Source organism: Apteryx mantelli, chromosome 4 (genome assembly GCF_036417845.1).
Source record: "Apteryx mantelli isolate bAptMan1 chromosome 4, bAptMan1.hap1, whole genome shotgun sequence".
In the NCBI taxonomy this organism is placed as follows: domain Eukaryota; kingdom Metazoa; phylum Chordata; class Aves; order Apterygiformes; family Apterygidae; genus Apteryx; species Apteryx mantelli.
In genome coordinates, this window is record NC_089981.1 from 43327370 (window position 1) to 43352815 (window position 25446).

The following is a 25446-nucleotide window of genomic DNA, read 5'->3' on the forward strand; positions in this document are numbered from 1 at the left end:
TTGGAATGGCGTGACTGTGAACTGTCTTTAAAAATCTCTTGTAAGTGTCCGAAAAACAGTACAACATAAAAAGGCTTTTCCAATTGTGTTTTCTCTAGATAAAGCTATTGGCTGGTAGGCTGATTTAAGAGACAAGATATTTAAAAAAATAAGCTTAAAAAAAAGAGCTATATATGTGCATTTATTATTGAGAAGTTTCCTTAAAAAGGAAAATGTATATGTGTTTCTTTCCTCTGTATTGTTTATGGTCTAAAATAAATAATAAATTTGTGGTGATTTATTTTTTTAGAAAGAAGTGCTTGTGTGAAAAATCTGGCAGTCAGTTTGTTTTACTTAGTGTTTTAATTTTGAAGAAAGAGCAGAATGTTTCTGGATATTTGCATTTGTTTCAGAGATTGGAGCAGGAACCAGATTTCTGTGTAGTCTGTCAGAGAGTTACACGTCTGAGCATGTTGCAGTTTGTAGCACTACAAATTAGAACCATTTGACTTGTATTTGCTGTACAGTGCTTTCTTTAAAAATACTACAAATAAATGCATAGGACATGAACTTTGTGGGGGTGCATGTGGGTGCGTGTGGGGGGTGTCAGAGTGTAGATATACAGCTACGAAGGGATCTGATAAAATCCAGTGAATTTTACTGTGAGGTTCCACTCCTGAGTGAACTTCTATTATCTTCCCCCTCCAATTAGTTACTTTTAAACCTGGTTCTAATCATGTAACTTATTTTTTGGTTTGCAGCTGATTATTTGTCTGCACAGCAGTTGCCACTTATTTTAGGGCAGGAGTTGAAAAAGTGCTGCATGTGTTAGTTTTATGGACACCGAGCACATGCATAAAGAGTATATAGAAAGGAGAAGAGAAAAAAAAAAAAACATTACAATGACTGAGTTTTCACATTACTTTCACTGCAGGAAAATCCAGCATTTCCTGATAACTTTGTCTCCGAGTTTTGGGGGTCGTGTGGCTAATTTTGAGTTTGTTTATTTATTAGAATTTGCGTCTTGAAATGTTAAAAAAAAAAAAAATCGGGTGGAAGAAGACCTTCCACCCGCTTTCTGTTAAGCGGCGGGGAGCAGGCAATTAGCATCCCCGCCACCGCCACGAAGCAGCGGCGGCGGCGGGGAGCAGAGCCGCTGCCGCAGGAACCCGCCAGAGAGGAGCCCGCCGGGGCGCCGGATGCGCCGGGGCGGGGGGGGGCCGCCGCAAGCGAGCGCCCGGGGCGGCCCGCCGCCGCGCGGCCGCGACCCCGCCGCCGCGCCGGGCGGCCGCGGGCCCTGGCTCGGCGCGGCCGGGCCCCAGGCCGGGGCCCCCGGCGGCGGCGGCGGCGGCGCGGGGGGGTGGCGCGGGGACGGTGGCTGCGGCGGAGGCGCCTCAGCGCCGCAGAGGGTTAACGGCGCGCGGCGGGGCATGCCGGGAGTTGTAGGCGCCGCCGCATGCCGGGAGCTGTCGTAAACGCCGCCGCGGCGTCGCACGACGTGGTGGCCGGTGCCGTGCAGTGCCTCTGCCTCGGCGGCGGGAGCCGGGCGGGCGCGCCGAGGGGCGCGGGAGGCCGGGCCGGGGCCTCGGCCTCGGCGCGAGGAGCGCAGCGCTCGGGGCGGCCGCTTTCTGCGGTTGGGGCCGGCCCGGGCCGGCCCGGGCGAGGGCGCCCGGCTCGGCGCGCGCAGGTCAGTGGCGGCTTCGCCCCCCGGCGCCGTCCGCGGGGCCGCGGCTGTGACCGGTGGCCGGTTACTAACGGCTGTGCGGGGCCGCCGCGGCCACGCCGGGCCCCCTCCCCGCAGCCCCTCGGCGGCCCCGCAGGGAGGCGCGGGGCGAGCGGAGCGGGACGCCCCGCTCGGCCCCCTGTGCCGCCCCGGCCCCGCTCCTCGCCGCGGGCTCCGCGTTCCGGTGAAGAAATCGGCCTTCCCGTGGCCTTCTCGGGAAACGGGCCGGCTCGCCGAGACGGCAGGTGCTTGCGGCTTGCGACAGGGATCTCCCGAACTTTGCCTGCTTTTCTTCCTTCCTTTGCGGAGAGGAGGACTTAGGATGCGTGCAGGAGGCGAAGCGGGTTGAAGTTACGGAGGGACAAATCCATGAAGCGAGTAGTCTACCTGATAGTGAGGTATCTTCCCTGAGGACAAGGCAGGAGAGGAAGAAAAAGGAGGAAAAAAATTTGCATATGTATTTAGTTTATGCTAATGATAGGCCCAAAGTGCAAGGTCAGGTTCTTGGTAAAGATTCTGATGTTTTTAAGGAAGCTGTGATTAAGCTGAAGGTAGCCTCTGGGGTGTGAAAAGAATGACAAATAATAGTGTGTAAAATTAGTCTGCGGTGAACTTGATACATTTTGGGCTTTTATTTCTTGCTTTTAGGAGACAGATCTTGAAAGGTACTAGTGTGTGCATCTGTATTTAACTGAACTTAGAGCTGAGGATGCTTAAACATTTCCTACAAATGGAACAGGAAGGATTCTTGTTAGGCAGTAACTTTTTTGTAATAGTTGTTATCCTCTTGAAATGCAGAAGAAAACATATTTTAATCTGTTAACTAAGTTAAAATGTTCAAAGAAAATACCATTGAGGCAAAACAAAAAAGGGAAATGTTGTTATAATAGGTTTGTTTTGTTTTCTATTGCATGTATTGCAATTCTGGCCTGAAAGGAGGTGTGTGAGGAGCTTTACAATTGTTTTGGTATTTGTATCAGCAAGCACATCATATTTTAGCGATGATCATCACCTGAAATACAATCCATAAAGTACACGGGCATGGGTGTAATTCTCAGTAAAGAAGATAATAACTTTTTTTTTTGAAGGAAGGTATTATTCTCGTGGAGGAAAAGTGTCCATTTATCTAGAAAAGAAATTGTCAGATACACACAAAAAAAAAAAGGAGAGAGAGAAGAGTCTAAGTGCCTGCCTTGCATGCCAGGGGACTTGCAGAGTTAAGCTGTTGAAGAATACTTGAAATTCAAAATTTGTGGCAGACCAACTTGTTGTCTTACACTAGGGTTTTCTAGAAAAAAATACACTAGATCTGATGTGTTTCATCTTCAGTAATGTTTGATATTTTTACATAATTTCTCACATGGTAGATGGAGAAAATGGGGATTAATTAAATTGTAAGGCAACTTAGGAATGCAATGAGAAATAACAGGTGGAAAGAGGAAGCTTTAATGGAAAGGAGGCTACAGACTGAATTCTTTAAAGGCCACTTCAGAAAATATTTAATATTTTCTTTAGTGATATTTGTGAAAAATTAGAATCGTGCTGATGAAATTTTATAATGGCACAAAACTGGGAGGCATTAGCAACAGGGAGGAGGATTGAAATATCTATGTGCAAGCAAGATGAATCAAAACTAAGGTTGATAGAATTGGATGAGACTTCGTGATATGGAAGATATGGTTACGCAAATAGAAGCTAATCATAACTTATTCTAGATGAGCTCATCATCTGGCAGTGAATTACCTGATGTCATAGCCCGTGGCAGAATGATAGCATATCACTGATGTGATGTGACTGAGGGGAAAAAAAGGTAGTGTCTTAGGATGTTTTACGAGAGGGATTTCCAGTATCTATAGAAAATACTAATGTCAAAGTGTATGGCTCTAGTGATACCTTATCTGAAGCCTAATGTATAACTAATCACCCATGCTCAAATAAATGGATTTGAACTTATACAGATGCAGAAAAGGACTATATGAATGTTAAGAGGATTTGAGAGACTGTTTGCTGAAAGGCACAAAAGTGACAATTACATGGTATTTGTATAGGGAACGAAAAGAACTACATGGGCTCAAGATTTGTGTTAGCAAGCAAAGCAAATGGGTATAAAGGGGTAATGAACAGAGTTTATTGGAAGCTACAGGTCTATCAGACCACTGATGTTTTAAAGTGATTTCAAATAAAAAGTCTTTTTTTTTTAATGAAATTTGAATCCACAAAAGAACATCAACATGTGGTTCTCTGCAGTAGTGGGGAGTTTGACTCAGGAAACCTGAGTATCTCTTCTTTTAATTCTGTAATCTTGTGTTCTGGTAAAATGGATTATGACTGTGAGATGGAAGTGTAGATTTGCAATGGGCACACTTTTGAAAGTATTGCTGATTTTTGTCATCTTTTTTTCTATTTTCATTAATCAAGCCTTTGCCTCTTCCTTGGGACCCTTACCAGAAGCAGAGTAGTTCAGTTACATTCATTACCCATTGCTTATCATCTGCACACTCTGAATATGCTGACAGAAAGGAAAACGCGTTTTTGACCTCACTGACTTTAACTTTTGGAGTAGACAAACTGTACGATTTGTACTCCTTATACATGGAATGGTGGTTGAAGGTCTCCTCACACAGCACTGCCATAACTTTTCATCCCTGGATGGGCTATTCTTAGAAGTCTTTATGGAACAATTTTAATGAAATAATTTAAATGAAACCCCCAAAGTCATTTAGGGCAAGAAAATATTGCATTTTTAAGTGTATGTATAATAAACTCCCTTGGGATGTTACATGAGGCCTTGTGTGTTTGTACTGCTTTTGTTTTTAGAACCCATTTTTTGCATACAACATTTAGTGCTGTACTGAAGAATTAATTGAAGAACCATAAAATTAGAACATTGCTTTTCAGAACAAGACTACCATGCTCCATGCAGACACTTTAGATTTTTACCTGGCATTGTTGCTATTTGGGAAATCTCCACAAAGCAGGGAATTGAACCATCACTGCTCAGTCATCCTTTCTCATTTTTTCTTTCAGTCCACAGCTGTATCAGGTTATTCAGAGAGAAAGAATCTGTTTAAAGGAAATAACTTCCTATTCAGTGGTCAATAGAAAATTAAGTGATGGAGTCAATCTAATCATCAGTGTATACATTAAGTGCTACCAGTGGCACTTTTTCTAGATGCTGAAACAGAGGATGGATTATAGGGATTAAACTTCCTTCATCCCCCTAGAGGTGAACAAGTCATGTGAAAATGGAAGGCTCATTTGGTAGGAGACAGTATAAAAGACTTGGAAGACAAAAAAGAAATATATATTATCTCTAAATGGTTTCTTACCACCCTCTATTACAGAGAAAGTGTGCATGTGAGCTGCAGACAGAAACTTGAAGCTTACAAGGGAGATATGTGACTGTAAAGAGATTCTATGGGTAAGGAAAGAAACACACTTGGTCATTATTTCACCTGGATTCCTGGAGGGTTTTTTTTCCTCTTCTATCATAAGTTTGTTCCTCTAAATAAATAAATAATAAAAAAAACTAATCATAGCATACACTTGTTATTTTCTTGAACTTTTTGAATTAGAAGGAAGCCATGGACATTCTCACTGAAATGATGGGAGCACAGTGTTAAGACTACAGCAAAGGTAATTTTGTGAAATTGGCCTGATTTGGGCCAGGATTTGCCTGTGTTACCCTGCAAGGCTTTCCACTGCGAAAAGAGACCCTTCGTCAGGGCCACCAGTTACTTGTGTTCTTCTGTGCTATATTGTGCTATTCTGTGCTATATAGCTTGAAATGCTACTGATTCTAGGAACATCTTTGTGGAAGTGAGAAACATTCATGTGATAAGGCTGATAATTATGTTCACATGATTCAATAACAGGAGCAAAATGGGAACAGAAGCCTAATGTTTTCATATTAAAAAGGGGTGTTAGTAGTGCTACTAAGAGTAGGGCAAGTCTGTTCTTTTGCTGGTTTTATACAAATAAGTATGGGTGGAATGTGTGCATGTCTATACTCACAACACACACATATATACACATGCACGTACACCAACTTTGCTGCATTTGCTAGCTGTTGAATAGAAATACCAAAGGATCAGTATATGAAAGTAGTGGGAACTTGCACGCTGAACAAAATTTAGGTATATGCCAGAACTTGGTTTTGATAGCATTAAACTTGGAAAGAGATTGTTCACTGCATCCTGTAGCAGCATTTTAGTTTTTTGGGGGTTTTGTTTTGTTTTAAGGTAATTATTAGTATGAATACTTTGGAGCCAGGTCTTCAGCTGCTGTAAGTCTTTGGTTCTTTATTGATGTCTCCAAGAGGATAGTGATTTGCATCAGCTGAATGATGGCCTTCTAGGTGGGTGTGTTTAGTGGTGTCTTTCGTCTTACATAATTTACTTCCTCCTATTCACAGAATAAAAAACAGTCAAAGGAGGGGTAGGGGTAGGGGTAATCTCCCTGATAAGCTCCTCCCATATGAAAAAAAACCAGCTCAGCACCTCTGAAATGATTGTATAGTTGTTACAAAAGCTGTTGGATGTTGTTATAGCAGCATCTATAGGAGCAGAAATACAAAGAAGAGAAATACGAAGTTATGCATTCCCCGGTCTCTTTCCACCTTGTGAAAACCTCGGGATGGAAGGAAATGACATTTCTTGGAGCTACTTATTTTGTTTCCTGGAGTACCTTCTCTCAAAAATTAATCAAAGCAGAATAACTGATTATCAAGTAGGATAAAAGTATTATTTGTACCTATTTCAGAGAGGTGGTGGTCATTTCTGTCTTGAGTGTCTCTCTGGAAAGACAGTCTGAATGATTGCTACAATTCTTATTGTGGTGTGTTGGCAGTTGACAGCTTGGTTTAAATTATGAAGGTGAAATGAGTTTTGCTCTTCCACTATCAAGCACTAGCCAGTATTGACAGTTGGAGAAGCCAGATCTCACCTGTTTGAGTGAGGCAATATTCTACTACCATAAATTCCACAACACAGTATCACCCCTTAATACTTATTTTTCTATTATCATCCATGGGTGAAGGACTAGAGCATCTAAAGATAAATTTTAGGCCTCCACACCACCTGCTCTGGGTGCCACCTAACCATGAGAGGACCACTATTCCTGCCCCTAACTTTCTGTGCCTGCCTAGGTGCTGGTGACTGGGTGCCATTGCTGCAACCTTCACATTAGCACTGGTGAGCAGCTTAGTTGCACTGGGCTGTACCAACAAGGCATTTGCCTGCCGATGTTACGTGTGGGGTCCGTCCTGCCAGGCACTCCTAAAGCAGTCTGCTGTGGCTGGGCCTCACAAGGTGCGCGGAGACATGCTGCGTGTCAGTGGTGTGTCAGTTCCAGTGTGTAAGGCGTGGGAAACTGAAGTTCAAATCCCCTCTGCACCTCTCTTGCGCTTTGTTCTTCCCAGGACCTCTGAGGTATTTAGAGATGATGGAAAAAATACTTCTCTTTGGAGAGGAGCGAGTACAAGACTGCGTCTCTAAAGCTGATGGTTAGGGCAACCATCTACAATGATGGATAGTTGGGATTAAAATCCTTACTGTAATGGAGAGTTATATATAATACTGGGAATGACTAGTTCCAAGGTCTCTCTAAAATGCCAGCTTTTAATGGTTAGAGTTCCTCTGGAGATGTAGAACCCAGACCATTTAAAAAATAAAAAATAATGGGGGAGGGGAGGAGAAGGAAGCATAATTAGGTGTCAACAACAGGAGGCTGAGATTCTGCTTTCGGCTTCTGTCCCTAATAGTGTCCTCGTTCAACCTGGTGCCAGATTCATGTGCAAACTAGGAGCGATGTATTCTACTACACAGGCATTCTTTGTAGTGTATTTCATGTTCATGAAATACTTGGAGGCAGAAAGTGTTCTAGAAGCACCAAGTTATGGTAGGGGCACCAAAACTATCTGGTAAGCAGTGGACCTTTGAGGAGACACTCAAGGAAGAAGGTGGTTTTTGTTTGTGTGGGTTTTTTTTTTGTTTGTTTTTTAAGTCTGCGATGACAAAGCTGGCATACAGAAGAGGGTAAGTAGATATGTGGAAGAGAGGAAATGTTGTGTGGCTCCTGGTCTGCAGATATGATGCAGACTTGTCCTAGGCTAACACTCTCAGTGACAACAGATGCATTGGGTGGGAGCAGGGGGAGGGCTAGAGACCATTTGGCATTTGACATATTCCACCAAAGAATCCAGTGAAAGAGGGATGAGTTGATATGATACAACGTAGTGGATGAACACTAGGTTAGAGATGGGGGGACAAAGGTTTATTATGAAATGTAGTCCATCATCTGGGTCTGAAAGTGAATGGATCATGTGAGGTGACACTGAGCATTGCAGTGGCAGGAGGGACACATGTTCCTGAACTTTGTTCATTTTATGTGAACAAGTATCCATATCACTTATCTACAGTTACTAAACTAAATAGCAGCAACATCAAAGATTAAACAATGAGAATACACTATTTTGTTTCTACAGATGGTATTTTCAGCTCAAAATCAATACATTTCAGTGGGTTGTACAACTGAAGAAGGTTAATCTTCTGTTGCCACTGCCCATAGTATGTCTCTCCACTAAATATATTCTACAGTTGGATTTGCAGTATGTGCACCTATTAGAGTTCTTTTGAAGAAGCACTTTTTTCATTTCCAGCATTGCTGGTGATTTAAAAAAAAAAAGCAAAAAAACCCTTTATATGCATGATCTACTCAAGCTGTTCCCTGCCCTGCATGAGGAGGGGATCTGGAGCTCCTCACTGTAATCACTTCTGGGAACCCTTAGCAGGGAATGGCAGTAAAAAGAGGAATTTAGAGATTTTATGAGAGACTGCAGAGCTCACCTGTTAACCTGTAGTAGGTGAAAGTGAAAAATCCCTTTATAAAGTACTAGAAGTTTGTAGGCCCACTTATAATGTATCCTTTGCAAGTGCAATTGAACTGACTTTTTCATGAAGATCAATGTGTGTCTGCACGGCATGTTGAATTTACAGTCTGTAGACTCAATTAGTTAATGTGCCAACCACTGTCTTGCATTAGGTTCTGTTTAGCCTCTGTTGCTATATTTACCTGCAGTGATTTGTTGTTGAGAAATTCAGGACTTTAATCTCTGAAGCAGAAGGGGAGGTTGCTAAAGCCCAAGTTTTATTTAAGAAACAAGAAGAGTGTAGATGTTACGCAGTGTGGTAACTCAATTTCAAAGCTAAGACAGCTGACTTGTGTTCACAGGTTCCTGTCCTTCTAACAGAAACTATCATCAAAAGCATGCTATTGCAGAATTAGAGAAACACACGAATCAAAACTTGCCCTTACTTGCTTATTTATTATGGTAGTTAATGTTATCAGTTCTATCGCTTTCTCCCAGTCTGCTTCTGTCTGGCTTGATTACACCTGTAAGCTTTGCAGAGCAGGGATGATCTATTCTTCTGTGGTTGTTCAGTGCCTGGCAGCGTGGGCTGCCCCTTCTTTATGAATACCTGGTGCCTTGTGTTAGGGCCACATGAGGACTTCAAGGGCAAAGAGCCAGCTAGCTGCCATTCTCGAGGCCTAAGTCCAAAATGTAGATACCCAAACCCCTGCCCAACTGAGGAACATGCTAGGAGAGAGGAGGGTTATGTAGATGCCTGCTTCTAGGTGTGTCCAAAGACACTGCTTTAATAAATGCTTAAGAGTTACGTGTTGGGTGGGATGAGAATGCCTGCCTCCAGCACTCCAACCTCTCCGGTCATGCTGGCTTTCTTTCACCTTGTTTAGGCTGACAGACAATCAGATATTGTGTGTACTGTGGACCAGCTTCAGCAGGAGGGACTGAGACAGCCTCACCCAACACAGATCTGTGCCATGTAGTTAAGACATTCTGCTGCTGAAAACCCTTTTGGGCAGAGGAGGGAAACCTGAGTTTCTGAGTTCCTAGGTGAATGCTAAGGAGTGTGTGGGGAAGGAGGGCTACCATGACCCTTGCAGAAGGGATAGATTAAGTACCTAGGAAAAGGTTCAGGACTGGGAATCCCAAGCAAGGTATCTAGCTTCAACCTAGAGTTGTTAGGGTCCACTGCTATTTGAGGTGTTGCAAGAGATTTATCAGCATGCCCAGCTAGTTCATGTAGGGAGTTTTTCACTGAACAGGTGGGCCAGTGTAGATCCTATTCTTGAATACCTGGCTGTTCTGCATTATGTATGGAGGCTAGGTGTCTAATCTGAAGCTCTGAATTTGGGCAAAGAGACACTGCAGTGCTCAGCACTGCAGCACTGGGGCCCTTTATTGAATCTGGCCTCACTGCAATGAGTGTGAGTAATGGTAATAAAGGCATGAGAGTAGAATGACTGCATAGGAGAGAGAAAGAGCTGCACTTGACTTGACAGAATGAAGAACATATTTGTAAAGGGATTAAATTAGTGCTGGGTGCAAGAATACCACTTAATGAAACAAATGACTATATCTCTTTTCAGTGGCAGGAAGAAAAGTGACATGCCACAGACGGCCCCCTTGCTATGCTCACTGTTCTTGCAGGATAGATGGCACTGTAACCTGGGTTAGTCAGGCTTGGGTGAGGAATGAATCCCAGCTCGGAGGCCTCCTGTTTGCTGAGACCACCTGGCTACAAGCCTCACTGTAAACAAAGCGACTCTTACCTTCATTTTCAACTACGGAGCTCATGTACTGGTAGCCTAGGACAGGAGGGTGGGAGGAAGTATGTGTGAAACGCTGCAATGTGTTCTTATTGAGATGTGTGATTGCCTGTAAGGTGCTCATGTGGCAGCAAAGTCGCAGGAAAAAATCACTGATAAACATTGAGTGTCTCTTCCTATTGGATGCTCTTTTATCTTCCCTTCAGCATATTTTATTTCTTTTCTCTTTGCTATATTTCATCTTCTTTCCATCTTTTGATTTCTTCCTGTCTGTAGTTCTCCATCCTGATTTTCTTTTTTTTACTGTTCCTTATTTACTCATGCATGTACTTATTCCTTTAGTTCTCCTAAATACTTTCTCTTTTGTCTTTCATGTGATCTGCCGTACAGTTTAGTCACCTTACATGTACTGGAGCAACATAGCTAAGCTGACTTACACTTGCATCACTACCCTGAACCTAATTGCGTCTGCAGTCATCTGGAACTGACTACATGCCTGGACTGATAAAAGATGGCATGCAAACATGGATCTCTCTGGGGCTGTGGCAAGGTACTCTCATACACGCATGTGTGCATGTTGATGTCTGAGTACATTCAAAATGTCTGCAGTCGGTTCCATCAGCTTAGCTGACTCGATGCTCTGTTAGGTTTTGCAGCAGCTTATGGGAAATGGGAACAGTTTTGCAAAGCTTCTGAAAAGACCAGGATTATCCCTGAAAAGGGGGATATGCCTGGTGTCCAGGAATGCATGATGACCTTAAACAAGAAACACCCCAAATCCCTCAGCTGACCTTTGTATAATGTATAAAGACTCCAGTGAGTCTTTTTCCCTGTCTGTGACTCATCTTTTTCTAAATGTAGCCTGTAAGCCTCTCAGAGGACTGTCTTTCTCTCTGTACAGAGTAGCGTAAAAAATAGCAACGGTGTTGAATAACCAATATATATATATTTTTTTAAACACAAAAACTTTTGAGGACTGCCTTGCTGTATTTATGCTTCTCCATCAGGGATTTATTGGCTCCCTGAGAACAGTGGAAGAGTTTCTGTCCTGACCCACAACATGATGGATGTTCAGACAAGAGGTTTCAGGAATAGCACAACAGCAGTTCTGTGGGCAGTAGACATAATAGAAGACAGGTAGATTACAAACCTTTCATAGCACCCATGTGCTTCCTTCCCTATTTCTGACCCATTTGTAATTGGCAGCATTACTGTGGTAACTGCAGCATGGCTTACATGGACATACCATAGGAAGTCACCCACTCCCTTCAGCAGGTTGCCCTACACGTCTCCTTTCTTCCAGCCTCTGCGTACACTGTCCAGCCCAGTTCACTTCTGTTCTGGACACGCTGGTGACCCTGATTATACTGTTATCTTCCGTCTTCAGGTCTTGTTTTGTCTTTGACTTCTAGCAGATCTCCTACTGGAGCCGGACAAATTGGTTCCTTTTCTCTTTCCAGATGCTTTTGCGGTATCCTGTCTCTCTATTGCCTGGACCTCTGGAAGACAGAAGAGTGAGAATCAGCAGTGATCGTTTTCCTGCAAACGCAATTTGAGGAACTACTTTGACAACCGATAGAAAAACAACTACCTTGCAGCATGACCACAGCAAGTGCATGTTCTTTCTGACAATGTATAATTGCACTGTGTCCCTGGTGAGGAATGATGCCAGAATGGCCATCTGATTATCTGTATTCATTTCTCATACTGTAACCAAGTTGTTTATTTTCCACAAATGTTCATGCAAAAATGCAGAGATTCTCCATGTAGAATAAAGTAGGCCTACAAAGTAAGGAAGGACTGGTATGGAACAAAAGGAAAATGAGATTCCAGCAATTTTGCTCTTGTAATCAAGACCTGTTTCTGGCAGTTCCTATGCAGGATACACTTTTAGTGGGGCTTCTGAGAATTTTCCCTGTGTAAAGACTGCAGGATTTAGCCCTAGCAAATAATACCGTTCTAACAATGGTAGCCACTGGGCAATAGGTGAGTTTTCTTTGGAAAAAAAAAAAAGGGAAGAAAACCTGGTGAAAGTTTGATGCCATCTTTCAGTATTGAGCGACTGACAAACAGAAGGGAAAAAAAAGGTGAATAAATCACAGTATGGATGGATACATACTTCCTGTTATGGAATAAGCAAAATTCAGTGATGTATTATTCCCTGTAAGCTGTGATGCAACTGGTGTCTGATAAAGATTAATTTCTAAAAATCAACCATAAGCCTATGGATCAGCCAATAAAACAATGACTTGACAAATTATTCACTGCCAAGTGTATGGTAGTTCCATGCCTTTAATCTGCATCACTGCCTACAGTGTATTGTTGAATCCAATGAAGTTGAAATCCCACTGTGAATGTAATTGTTCTCCACAAGCAGATTATGAACAGAGACCTTTCATTTCTATTAATTTTGTATGTTTGAGTGATAAGCTATTGTATACATATTTTTAATAACAGGAAATGTAACAAACATGCATTTTTATTAAACTAATAAAACAGGTAAACCTATCAAAGTGTGATTTTATTTAATTTCTTTGGTCTTGTTCCCTTTTGCAGTTAATGATCTTTCATTTATACTAGGTCACGTGTACCTGGACACATGATTGGTTACATGAGTTTGTTGATGTTATATGTAAGAGTCTTGTTTCCAGATAAGAGCTTTGAGGTGGGCTAGTCTTTGTAACTCTTATTTCCCCGATGGCGCCATAATCCAGTTGGGACATCAAGATGTAACATTCAGGGTTCTACTTACCTATTTCATTTAGGGTACCACCTAATACAAGATCCGTCCAGACTTTGAGAAATACAATACTTGCATTATTATATTACAATATTGCTCATGCCATATGGAAGCAAAAAAAAACCCAACCCCCCCACACAAAGCTTAGGGAACATAGAAAAGGACAATAAGAGAGAAACGAAATACGGTTTACAAATCCATTTGATTTCCAGTAGGCAGTCTGCAGCCGTGGAATTTTTCAAGCAACTTTGCTGGGGCTTGGCAGAGGGACGCGGGGAGGCCGCACCGGGCTCGAGCAGGCCCGTGGCGGGCAGCGCAGGGGAGCAGAGCCGGCAGGGGCTGCCGCTGGGCAGCGCCGCTTTAGCAGGCGCCGCGGGGGAGCGGGAAGCCGGAGGCTCCCGCAGACGGGCCGGTGCCGAAGCCGGGAGCCGAGGCGCGAGTAGAGCTGCGGCGGTGGCGGCCTCCCTGGGGGGCAGGCAGCGAGCGACCCCCGAAGCTGCTGGGCGGCCGAGGTTCGGTTCGGCAGCTGTAGCCGAGCTCAGCCGGGATCGTAGGGGGTGTCTGGGAGGGCAAAGCGGCACGTAAAGGGGATCAAGTCCGGGGCACCGCAGCGGCTCGGCGGACCTCGGGGGCCCAAAGCAGCAGCGGCCGGAGCTGGGCATGACCCGCTTCCCGCGGCGGGGCAGAAAGGAGAGCCGAGATACAGGCTGCCCGGTCTGCGCCCGTTGTGAACAACTGAGAGAGGCGCGAGTGCCGGCTCCGCGCAGGCGACGCTCGCTAGTGCTTGCGTTAAGGTCGCCGTGGAGACCCGCGGGGCGGAGCAGCGCGGCTGCGCGGCCCGAGCCCCCGCCCCCGCCGGCTCCCCGTCCCTCCCCCGCCCGGCGGCGCCCGGCCTGCGGCTCCCGCGCCCGCGCAAGGCCGCAGAGGAAAGCGAGGCCCTGTGTCGGCTCGTGGGAGATCCCCCGAGGGCCCCGCAGCACCGCGGGGACCTGCCCCGCGGCCGCCGGGCCGGTAATGGCCGGTCCGGTCCGGTCCGGGTAACGGCCGCGCCGCCGCCGGCAGGGTGCCCCTCCCCCCGCCGCGCGCAAGGCCAAACCGTTGCGGGCACCGGCGGCGCGGGGAGAGGGGGGGGCGAAAGGGGCGAGAGCGGGGCCTGTTAGGGTCGGAGGCGGAGCCTGAGCATTTTATGAATGGGCTCATATGGCGTCAGTAGGGGCGGGAGGAGAACCCCCTCTTCCCACCAATCCTGAGAGACGTCCGGCCCGCAGCACCAATCACAGCACGGCCGCGGGATGATGGGCGGCTGCCCCGGCCAATAGTGGCAAAAGAGCGGTGCCGACCACGTGGGACGCAGGCCGCAAGTAGTACGGGGGCGTGTGGCCGCTCTTTCCCTTCCCCCTGCCTCTCCGGCGAGGCAGGAGCGTGCAGGGGCCGCAGCGGCGCTCGGGCGGGCGGAGCCAGCCGCGTTGCTAAGTTACCCAATGGCTGAGCAGCCTCTCCGCCAATAGCGGCGGGGCGGGGGCGGGCGCCGTGACGGCTGCGGGCCGGCGGTGGCCGGGAGGGCTCAGTTCCGCCGTGGCCGCCTTCGCAGCATGGTGGCTCCCGCGGCTCTCCCCGCCGCCGGCCTCCTCTACTGGCTGGGCGCGCTGGGCGCCGTCTACGTGGCGGCGCGGGCCGCCTTCCGCCTGCTGGCCGGCCTCCGCGTGTGGGTGCTGGGCGGCGCCGCCGCCGTGGGGCCGCCGCTGGGCGCCTGGGCAGGTGAGTGCGCGTCCGGGGCGCCGGGCCGGGACACCGGGGGGGAAGGACGCCTTGGCGCGGGGAGGGGGGGCGCCGGGGTTCGGCCCCAGGCCCCGCTCCTCGGGGGCGGCCGCCGCCCTCCGCGTGCCCGAGCGGGGCCCGGCGCCGGCGGCTTCGCCCCGCCCGGCCCTGCTCTGCCCGGGGTGCCGGCGGTGCCCAAGGGCTGCGGGGCGAAGGGCTCCTCCAGCTCACGGCTAAACCCCCCTTCTGGTGCCGCTTTGTTTCCCCGCCGCGTAATTCCCGCTTTCCTGCAACTCTGGTGTCGTGCTGCCAAACTTGTGTAGCTGGGGGTCATAGGTCAAAGCGGGGTCTGGGCGCAGCGGCTTCTGCTGCGCCTTGTGTGCGTGCGTGGGCTCTCGCTTACTGCCTGAGCTTCGGCTTTCTCCCTCCGAGTTTTCTTGTTCAATCCGTTTGTCTTGGTTTTTTTGAATGTGTATGCCTTTTCTGGCTTCGGGGTAGCAAGAAGCGAGTCTTGTAGTCTGTTCTTCTCAAAATAACGTCTGCCTTTAACCTAAAATTGGAACAGACTGCTTGTTTAATGAAACTGCCATAGAAAAGGTAGCTTTCTTGCAATAGGTTTTTTCAGCCTTAACTTAGCGGTGTTCTTCTGCTCACCCTACCCATTCTGGCTACTGCTTCTATGCTTCTCTTGCCTCATAATTAATCACTGATGTCATTTCAACCTGATCTCTACTCCCCTGCCACCCTCTGAAAAAGCTTGCTTTTCTTCTCCCCTTCTCATCATGCTAAACGGGAGAACTGAAAAACTACAAGGCTGCAGTTATCTCTGTACCAAGAAAACCAGGTTCTGACTGTGCAGCTGAAGTAGCAACGTTGTCCTGTTGTTTCAACAGCAGCTGGCAGCAAATCTGAGAGTCAGTGTGCTACCAAACACTATCTGCTATGAGCTGCCTTGGAGTGTGGGGATTGAAAAGGCGGGGGCGGGGGGGGAACAGATATGCTAAGAATGGTTTGCAAATAGAAGATCTGTTGTAAAATTTCTGCAAACCCTTTCTTTTTTCTCCCTTCCCCCCTTTTGAATTCTGAGATATAGTTGCCTGCAGTTGGCAACTCTTCAGAGAAGGCCTGGCACTGCATTGGCCATTTTTGGTGTGGTAAGTGGTGGCATTAGTGGTGATCGAGCGGGAGTGGTTAGAGCACTTAAGCCTGGCATCTCAGAAGTATGGTAAAAGAATATTACCTGGGGACTGTCACCGCTAATGCTGTGCTTAACTTTTCTCAGTTCTCTGATTCCTAGTCACTGGAATCACTTTGAGGAAAGAACATTTCTTCCATCTTAGCTGGTAACTTCTAAATAACTATGTGGAGTTAGGAAGTACTGCTGTGCCACAGCGTAACAGCTCTGGGCAAGAAAATTCTAAAATTCATTTCTGCCACGGGCAGTGGGGAGGGAACCCACTGGTGCCAAACTGATCAGGTGGACCATAAAATTGACTGCAAACTGTAAGAGCCATGAGTCTGAGATGAGATAGTTTAAAGAGGCTGTGAAATATACTTCCTTCCCTCATGTGGAGTATGGGGGCATCAGATGCTGAGAATCTCCAGCTGCTTCTAGGTGGCAGGCTTGTAGGTACAGCAGACCCACAACAAGATAGTTGTTCTTGGGCTAATGAGCATGTTTCCCCATAATCTCTGCAACAGCCACCATGGAATTCATATGTGAACCAACGGTTAGGTAATTGAATGTCTGGTGTGAGAAAATAAATCAGCAGTGCCCCTGGCAATATGCCTAATCTGAGAGCATGTCATGGGTTCTACATGCACAGGCTTGAGAAGCAGCAGTAATGCTTTGGACAAGTTGTAGCATTACATGCTAGTGACTAAGGCCCATGTCTTCCTTCCAGCTAGAGCAACGGTACACTTGTTAAAAGACAACATGGTTGGTATAGGACATTCAATGCCTCTCTGCCTTTCTAATTCTGGTTTTGAATACATTACCCCATTATCAGTTTCCTGCTGACCTTTAGTGCTTCATGAAAGTCTTGATAACCACTTTAGCTCATTCTGCTTTGTTTCAAATTTGGAAGTCTGCAGTGCTCTTGCCAAATGCCAGATTATCAGATGAAACCACAAACTGTAGACAACAAATCTTTCCTCAGTTGCACCCCCAAGCGTCATATGAACAGAGAACTGCAGTGCGAATGTTTGTATCGTTGCTTCATACAAGCATAAAGATCAACCTCCAGTTGTACTTGGCCAATGGCTGCTCACGAGAATTATTCTTTCTCCCTCTTTATCATCATGATTTTCAATGCATGGAGGAAGAGGAGCATTGGCAGTATAACTAGGTTCCCTGTGTTTATTACTACCTCTTTGAAATGGGAGCACTGCTGCAGTGTCAAGAAGGGTGGGGAAATTGGATGCTGGTGCCTGCTGACTTGGACCTGAGCTGTCACTGTAGAAAGATGTGTGGCCATTGTCAGCTAGCTGTTGTACCTCCTCTGCCTGCTACTGGTGCAGGCAAGATGCTGCTGTACTGCAGCAGATACTATAGTCTTACAGTTGAAGGGAGAGATTTTCACAGTATGAATAAGCACTGACATCTCAGGGTGGTTTGCCCTGAAGTTCATTCTGACACTAGCAATAGATTGGGGAAGACTTTCTGGCTGTAACTGTAGAGGAGGATGGAGGTATAGCTGGGGCCTATTGGGTCACCTTGAGAATGGGAGAATTGGTAATACTGTAGGAAGAAATGCATTTCATCCTCTTCTGATCTTTAAAAACAAGTGGTTTTGATGCTAAATAGCTGTTTTGATTACTGTGACAATGTATTCTTTTTCTACTCTGCCACTGGAAAGCAACTTCATAAAGATATACTATCTTGTATTTCCCTCCTCTTAGTGTTCTGCCTTTTTTTTTTTTTGAATTGAATTGCAAGTTTTTGCTTTATGTCATCTTAGTGGGTTTACGGTCACATGCATGCAATTGCTTCTGTCTGTGCTATGTCTAATTTGTTGGAATTTGGAAGGGGGGAGATATGAGCAGGAGGAACAATGTCAGCTAGTAATGTACTAGGAAAAAAGTATATTTGTACTACTTGTTGTGATAAATTGAATAGCAAATGTTTTGGTAAAAGTTCAAAATCTTTTTTACTGTCATGCTTCTTGTTTGAAGGTTTGCATGAAACTTTGTTTTTTCTCTCCCCGTAACTCGTATCTAGCCTGCTCTTGCTTCTGTGCAGTGGACCAAGTGGGTAGATGGTGTGTGCACATGAGGCTTCTGGATGCGTCTTGAGACAATATAGAGTGAAGATTTCTGGGTCAACTGCTCTGTAACTTCAGTTTCTTATAAATCAGTAACAGAAGTTGAGTCACATCTCCCTTACTTGGAAAACAATTTAACTAAATAAACCACAAACTAAACATGAGTGCAATGCCATGGAATCATTCAGGAACCACCAAGAATACAGCAAAGATGTGGCTTATTCTTTTGTATTTCTCCAGACTGGCTGATCTATTGGCAGAGCTGGTAGTCGTGATCCGTAATGGTGCTTTCTTAGGTCAGATGAGAATGTCCTGCTTTTCTCCCATTGATGATGGTCACAGGCAGTCACTTGGCTTCTCTGCCATTGATAACTGGATGTGTTCTGGAGTACAGCACTTCTGGAGCAGCAAACTACCTGCTGCTGTCTCATCTCCCATTTGGAGAGTTGCCTTATCTCCCATTTTAGGAAGCCTCCTTTACTGGAAAAGATGGAATCACTTCCCCCACCCCTTCCCTTCAGTAACATGGTGTAATGAAATCAAAATCACTGATTAATTCAGTTTGGAAGGAACTTCAGGAGATGTCTAGTCCAGCCTCCTGGTCAAAGCAGGGTTGGCCATGAGATCAGACCAGGTTGCTCAGGGCTTTGTCCAGGCAGCTCTTGAAAACTGAAAAAGGATGGAGAGTGCATAGACTTCCTGGGCAACCTGTTTCACTGCTTGGATGCCTTCATGTGGGTGGTTGTTTTTTTTTTTTCTTCCTTGTACCCTATTGGCTATATGCAGTTGGTTGACTTTTTGATATTCAAATACTCTGGTTTGGCACTAGGAGTTGGAGTAACCTGATGCTCTAGAACTTTTAATATGTTGGTCATGCCAGATGCTTAAACTTGTATTTTTTTCTTTTCCTGGTTCACAATTACAAATCTGTTAATGAGGAAAAGTTTGTTTTTCAATTGGCTGTAACCAGTGATGTGTTTAACTGAAAAAAAGCTTATTTTGACTGTTATCAGCCATATTATACTCCAGAAGAAGCCCAGTTCTCTTTCAGACCTCTCCATTTCTTAGAAAAGCATGCATTTCTTTCCCTGGTGGCTTTGATACAATCATATTTGAATAATGGTCACATGTTTAGTGATTACAAAATGTCTGATAGTCATGATGCTTTCTCATGTGGTGAATACAGCTGTACTTTTGTATTGGGGCCAGCTAAGAAAGAAATGTTTTCAAACATTAGCTTGCCTTAATTAGACATCTTGGCATTATTCACTAAAAGTGCAAAAATATCTAAAATGGATTGCTCACATTTAGCGTTCTTATACTCTAAGAGGTCAATCAGGATGGTGCTCTCTACTTCTAAATTTTTGTAATTGTTTTTTAGACCAAAAAAACCGCCTTGGTCTCAAACCATTCTTTTCCCGTATAACTGCTTAACAATAACTTCCTTCATCAGCAAAGCTGGGTGAACCCCCTCTGCCTATTCTTGTTAGCTTCTTTCACTTAACATAGGCCAAGCTTGACTATGTGTGGTCTAATGCATCAACAGAGCCATCTGTTCCATTTGTATATCAGGGTCACTAAGGAAGACAGGAAAAATGTAGCTCCCCACAAGAGAAGGGGAGTGAATGCTTATGTGTTTCTTAACAGTCAGGTCCCTTAAACCAGGACTATACTGGGTGATTTCTAAGCTTCAGTTGACTAGAAAGTTGGGGTAATAGCAAGCCCTAAATAAAACCTTAGCAGGAATAAGTTTAACAAGCATTTAACACAAAATGTGATCTTTATATGAAGAAGTGACAAGCTATGTTTTGTGCTTGTAGAGAGTTTGACTTAGATTCTTTGCATCACAATGTGCTTCCTGTAGTCCCTGTAATCAGTCTTGTGAAAGAAACTGATTCTTATGAAGTTCTTAGGACAACCATAATGAAATAACCGTAATGGTAAATGGTTTTAATGACAGTTTAAGAACTCCATGCAAAGGACATTCAGTACAGCATTGACTAGAGTGCTAACCAGGTGGTAACTTGTTGATAACTTTGAGCAGCTTTCACAAGCAATATCATGTTTTTCAAGCTCTTCAGCACTGAGTGAAATAGTCCTGTTACTTGAAGGCAGTTTGTTTTTTGCAACTAAATTTCAGTGACTGTACAAATGAGTGCAGACATGCTTTGCAAGTGTTTGGCACTGTGCGTGATAGTTGATTTATGATGTGGTCTGTCACTGTTGCAGATTAAAACAGCAATCCTAGTACAACATCTGAGTGTATAGTTATTGGGAAAGTGAAAGGGGTGTTGGCTCTGTTAGCACTGCTCACTGCAGGATGTGAGAAGAGAGGCTCTGCACTACTCCCCATTTTTCCCTGCACCTGAATGTGCCTCGAACTGAGGCGTACAGTCCTTCAGGGAGAGCTTTTGGTTACTGCTAGTTCTTAGTAGAATCTCTTGTTCAGAGATTTCTTCTCTTTATCACTTTGCTTGGGTCTGTGGTGAGGTTTTTTTTTTTCTTATCATGCTCACAGTTTTGGGCACTGCAAACACTTTTAACTGTGTCTGAAATAAAGCACGGTACTTCTCAACCCTAAAAGTAATGTTAACATGTGAAAATATGTTAGCTTCCTTATAACCTTTCATTGTGACAGCTCAAGTCGAATGTGTAGACTGAACTTGAAGCACTTGTTGTTTTCTTGTTGGTTATTTGCAGGATGCTGTTGCCCTAAAATGTAGGTCTGTAAACTATCTGGTGCAAGTCTCCTAACTGTCTGAACTTCCCACAAATGCTGTGCTCTAGGGTGTACAGCTCTTTTCTTTTCCCATTTACCATATAATGCTTCCTAATATCCATCTTAAACTTCTTTGCAAATAATTAAGTTGACTTCCCTCCCTTTTCTTAGTGGCATCACTTATATTTTGGAAGACTTCTGTTGGTGTCTCCCTTCAGTCTCCTCTTTCTTAGACTAAGCAAACACCCTTCTTCCAGAGAAAGCCAGAAGGCAAGGTGGGCTTGCCCACCCTGTTGCTCTAGACTCTGCAGTTCGTACTGTGCAGTACTCCAACTTGGCTGCAACTCGTTTTGAGACCTTGCCAACACTTAGTGTGTCGGAGAGGTTCTCTAGTATTTTATGTAGGCTACTGCTACTAACGCATCCTAAAATCAGTTTTCCTTTCTGGACAACGTAAAGGAGACAACCATACCCTAGCCTGTTTTCTACAAAATTGCTGTTTCTTTGCTTCTTGATTGCTTCATCTATAGGTGTTTTACTTTGCACTTGACATTACTGACTGTTTAAAATGGTTGCACAGTAGAATTGCTTAACATATATGTTATAGTTAAGTGTTCCTCCTTGCACTCCTTAGTTGGAGAAGAAGAGGTAGAGCAAATGCTTAGAACCCAGAAGTCCAGAGCAAATCACTTCTGGGCCTTGTATGAGCACCTCTTGAGTCTAAATGTTTATGTGCTGTTGCCACCAACCACAGCATCACCCAAGCCCTTAACCTCAAGCTTTAGAGTTTAACTCAGTGTGGATGCTTTCATTCTTCTGCCTTTTGAGATAGTGGGGTTTTTTTTTCTTCCAAGTGGAATTCTGCATGGAAGATTTTGGTGATTCAGACCTAATCCACTGGGAAACTTAAATCGGAATATGAACAGACTTTGCCATATTTAACTGCAGGAACAGAGATGCATGTGAAGGAGAGTTATGTGCTGTACTATGGTCCCCCACACACCCCAAAAAAGGTAATGGTGAGGGGAGGACAGATGCTCTTTGCGTTAAGGTGAAAGGAGTACCAGTCTCTGGTATTATATACATAAACAGTCTGAAAGATAAATGCTTGTAAAGTAGTCCAAGGCAATGAATACCCATGTCACTTTAAAGTAGCTTATTCATTTCAACCTTCTCTACATTTTAGAGTAGGAATACTTGTAATGGAAACTTGTTGCTTAAAGCTAGGGGATTTATGCAGGGAAGCTGCCTAGAGTAGTAACTTGCTTCAGTTTCTTTATATTACCTTGGCCAGTACTTGCCTCCCCTTTGGAAGGGTTACCTGTGAAGCACCCCCTAGAACTGGTGGAGATGGGGAAATTGCCTTACGTAGAAGTGAGAGCACAGAGGTGAGCCTTGGGCAGCTCCTGCAAAAAAGCCATGCTTGAGCTGTAGTTGGGTAAATGCTCTTGTGTAAGAAGTGAGCTAGCAGGAAGTGCTGAGGCAGGGGGAGGGCAGGGCTGAGAGTGGGATTTAGGGGAAGCTGCAGTAGTCTCCCAACTGGGAATTACTTCTTTGTTCTGATGGGTGGATGAAACATGTCTAATGGTTCTTGTGCCATGAATATTTTCATTTGCAGTTTATAGGGTAGGGAAGACTATCTTTGCTACGCAAAAGGATAATAGTAAGAAAAGATTATTCCCACTTCCAACAAGTGCCAGATGTAATTTTTGGACTTGTATATGCAGGCAAATGCAGGATAAAGTAGCTAGTAGGCAAAGCATCTCATGTTGAATTGGGCTTGAATAGTCTAAACACTTGTCTGCTTAGGTTTTTTAAGGTTGCTGCTCATAACTTTAGATTACTTCTGTTGCTGATTTATTGAGTAATTTCTAGAACTAGAACACTGTTCATAAGAGAAGATATTCTGATTTTGTGTTCTATAATACAATCAATCCAGGGTAACAAATCGTCCTGATGGATTAGACAGTGGGCTGTATACCTGGGCTTAGTTGTCCAAAGTATTTCCAAAGTATGAAGTTAATAGCAACCTTTTTTAAAGAAAGACTAGGCAAGAGTTTCAACTATTCAAGCCTAGCTTGATATGAATTTATTATACCTCTAATATTTTGGAGAGCCTGATGTAAGTCTAAAAATAATATCCTGCTGTTCAGTACATGCAGTACACAAATATGAACCCCTCTTACTTTTTTCCTCAGAGATGCATATAAATATCTAAGCTTGTTTTGAAAATTAATCTAATGGAACACTTAATTTGCTGTGCACTTTACTATGTAAATTTGAAGGGAACTCAAAATACTAATCACCGGTGGTCAAATGAGCAACTTAGTGCAAGTTAGGCAATGGCTGAGGTAATGCTAGTTGTGCTTGTGTAGATGTTGTAGATATGAGGCTGTAGAAAACCTAGGCTCCTAGAGTAAAGCAAAACACTTAATATTGTGAAGTTAAGTACATTAATATCTGAAAATGCTAGAATTAGGGCTACTTGGATTTCTTGGTTTGGTCCTGTAGTGCATTTAATTGCACAGCAAGATTCTACCTTAAATCTGTGGTCTTCTGACTCTTAATTAAATAACATTAATGTAGTATTTAAATTTTGTGCAACTTCCTAGACTCGTAGAGTTGAAGTCCAGAGCATTACACCATCACCCATGGGATGAAATGTTAGCAGAGCTGAAATTTTTGATCAACAATATAAGCCACTCCTGTTATTACTAGAAAAGAGCTACGTGCAAACTTTACTGCTGAGCTTGTAGTTTACTTCTTCCACCCCTGACAACAGATGGTGATACCTGAAATTCTGGGCTTTCATCATAGGTTTTGAAAGAAACCTGTTTTGTTACAGTTCTTAAAACTAGAGATAAGGTGCCTGGAAGCAGAGCCCCAGGAAAAAGGTGTCTTGTCCCTTTGTCTCCTGTACTTCTCCTTTTTTCCTTTTTGTCATCCTCTCTGCTTTTCCCTCTCCCAAAGTTCTCTTATATTAATCTCATGACTCAGTTGCCTTTCCTGAAGAGGATGGGAGATAGCTGTATGGCTCAGGTTAACATGTAGTTTGTATATATGCAGTGGTTGCTGTATAGTTTGACTGTACAGAGACTGTTTTGTTTAGGGTTTTTTGCTTATCTTTTTCCACCTTATTCATATTTGTCCTCTCTTGCATAAATGTGAGTCAAGATGTCCTGTGAGAGTCACACTGGTCATGCCAGTACCCTGGGTAGAATTGCTCTTCTGTTTCTTGAGGGACTATAAACTCACCGGTCGAGGAAAAGGCTGGCTGTGCTACTCTGAGGAGCTCAACTCTAGACATGATGAAAACTCCTTGGTGAATCATGTATGTTAGAAGATATTCACTGAAGTAGAATGGGAGAAAGAGTGGGGAATGAGAGATTATAGGTGGGATAAGCTCAATGGGGCAAGGGCAAGCTCAGTGGGGCAAGGACTTAGAGCTTCTTCAGAGGAAGGAAACTACAGAGACTTCTGAAGAGTCTGGCCTTCTTCCAGTCTGTAGTCCCTACTCTTAGATGCAAGGGTTTGCAGAGGCCAAAATAAGGGTGTTTGTAGATGTGGAAAGCAGAAGTTGGAGAACAGTGTTTGTCAGGCTTGGCAGGAGGAATGTGTCTTCTGATGGAGTTGGTTGTGCTTAAAGGCAAGGTTAACTGTCCTATTACAAACTCTTTAGTTCAGTCACTTTGTTCCAGTAGTCCCAACTCTGTTTTCATATGTGTCAAATCTTTTGGTACTCAACACTGTTGTCCTGGTTCCTAGATTCTGATTTTATCCTCCATTTGCTGGATTGTTTCTTCACCTTTGCTATTTTTTGCCAATTTTAGTCGTTTGTTCTGGCTGTTTGCTCCAACCTCCTGGGTGGGCCTCATTCATGTTCCTCTGCACTGGAATCAGTTTACTGCCTCTTTCACGTAATGTCAGTTTGTGAATGAGATATCACTCACAAGAAGATTGTGTGGGGTTTTACAATAAGGCTTTCTGATCTAACTGCTGGGTGCAGAGGGGAAGGGAGATGGAGAGCTCTTCTGCTGCTTGCCATGTACTGGCACTGGTTTGTCTTGTTCTGCAGCGACCTGGCTAAGGAGTTGGCCCTACAAAAAATTGGTTGCCTTCTACTATTTAGCCCCTTAAGCTGCTTTGCTCTAGGTCAAATGCGTTCCATTGCTGGTGCAACAGAGGAGGAACTCGGCAGTATCATGAAACTGCGTGCTGAGGATACAGTTAAGCTCTGTGGTCAGCTCAAATAGCTTGAAGACCAAGCTGCTGGCAAAAGATTTGCTTCCGCTGTAATCCCTATGTGTGCACTCTCACTGCTTCCCTTATATTGCCTCTAACCAATGTGTTGTGTTGGTGGTGTTAGACAGATCTGTTCACTAGTGTGGTTAACGCTAACCATAACTCTGCAAGAAAGACCAGCTGCAAGATTAGCTGGATCAACTTACTGATTTGCCTGAAAAGCAATTGCTGGACAGATGCTGGGGAAGCAGGTAAGAGTGCATGATTGGGTGACATCCTGCAGTTACAGTGGCTTAAGCTGAGCCTAAAACTGCAGGATGAGTCTGTTTTCAGGTTTGTTGCATGGCCTTATCTTAAGCAGCTGTGGCGAAGTCTCATTTTGCTCAGTTTT

General features: G+C 44.6%; 1 protein-coding gene and 1 long non-coding RNA gene across 3 annotated transcripts in view; both read left to right on the forward strand.

The window, feature by feature from the left end:
• Positions 1–1539: 1539 nt before the first annotated feature.
• LOC106498169 (uncharacterized) lies at positions 1540–12854 on the forward strand. 2 transcript variants are annotated; one of them, XR_010884142.1, is made up of 3 exons: positions 1540–1666; positions 10724–10883; positions 11794–12854. It is a non-coding gene; the product is annotated as an uncharacterized lncRNA (long non-coding RNA). The 2 variants fall into 2 exon arrangements; XR_001294903.2 differs by lacking the exon at positions 1540–1666 and adding an exon at positions 1748–1947.
• A 1803-nt stretch (positions 12855–14657) lies between these two features.
• HSD17B12 (hydroxysteroid 17-beta dehydrogenase 12) overlaps positions 14658–25446 on the forward strand; it is a 93141-nt gene continuing 82352 nt past the window's right edge. The window contains exon 1 of the mRNA XM_067296314.1: positions 14658–14831. Within this exon, the coding sequence (XP_067152415.1) occupies positions 14666–14831 (166 nt within the window). The 5' untranslated portion in view covers positions 14658–14665. The remainder of the gene's footprint in view (positions 14832–25446) is intronic.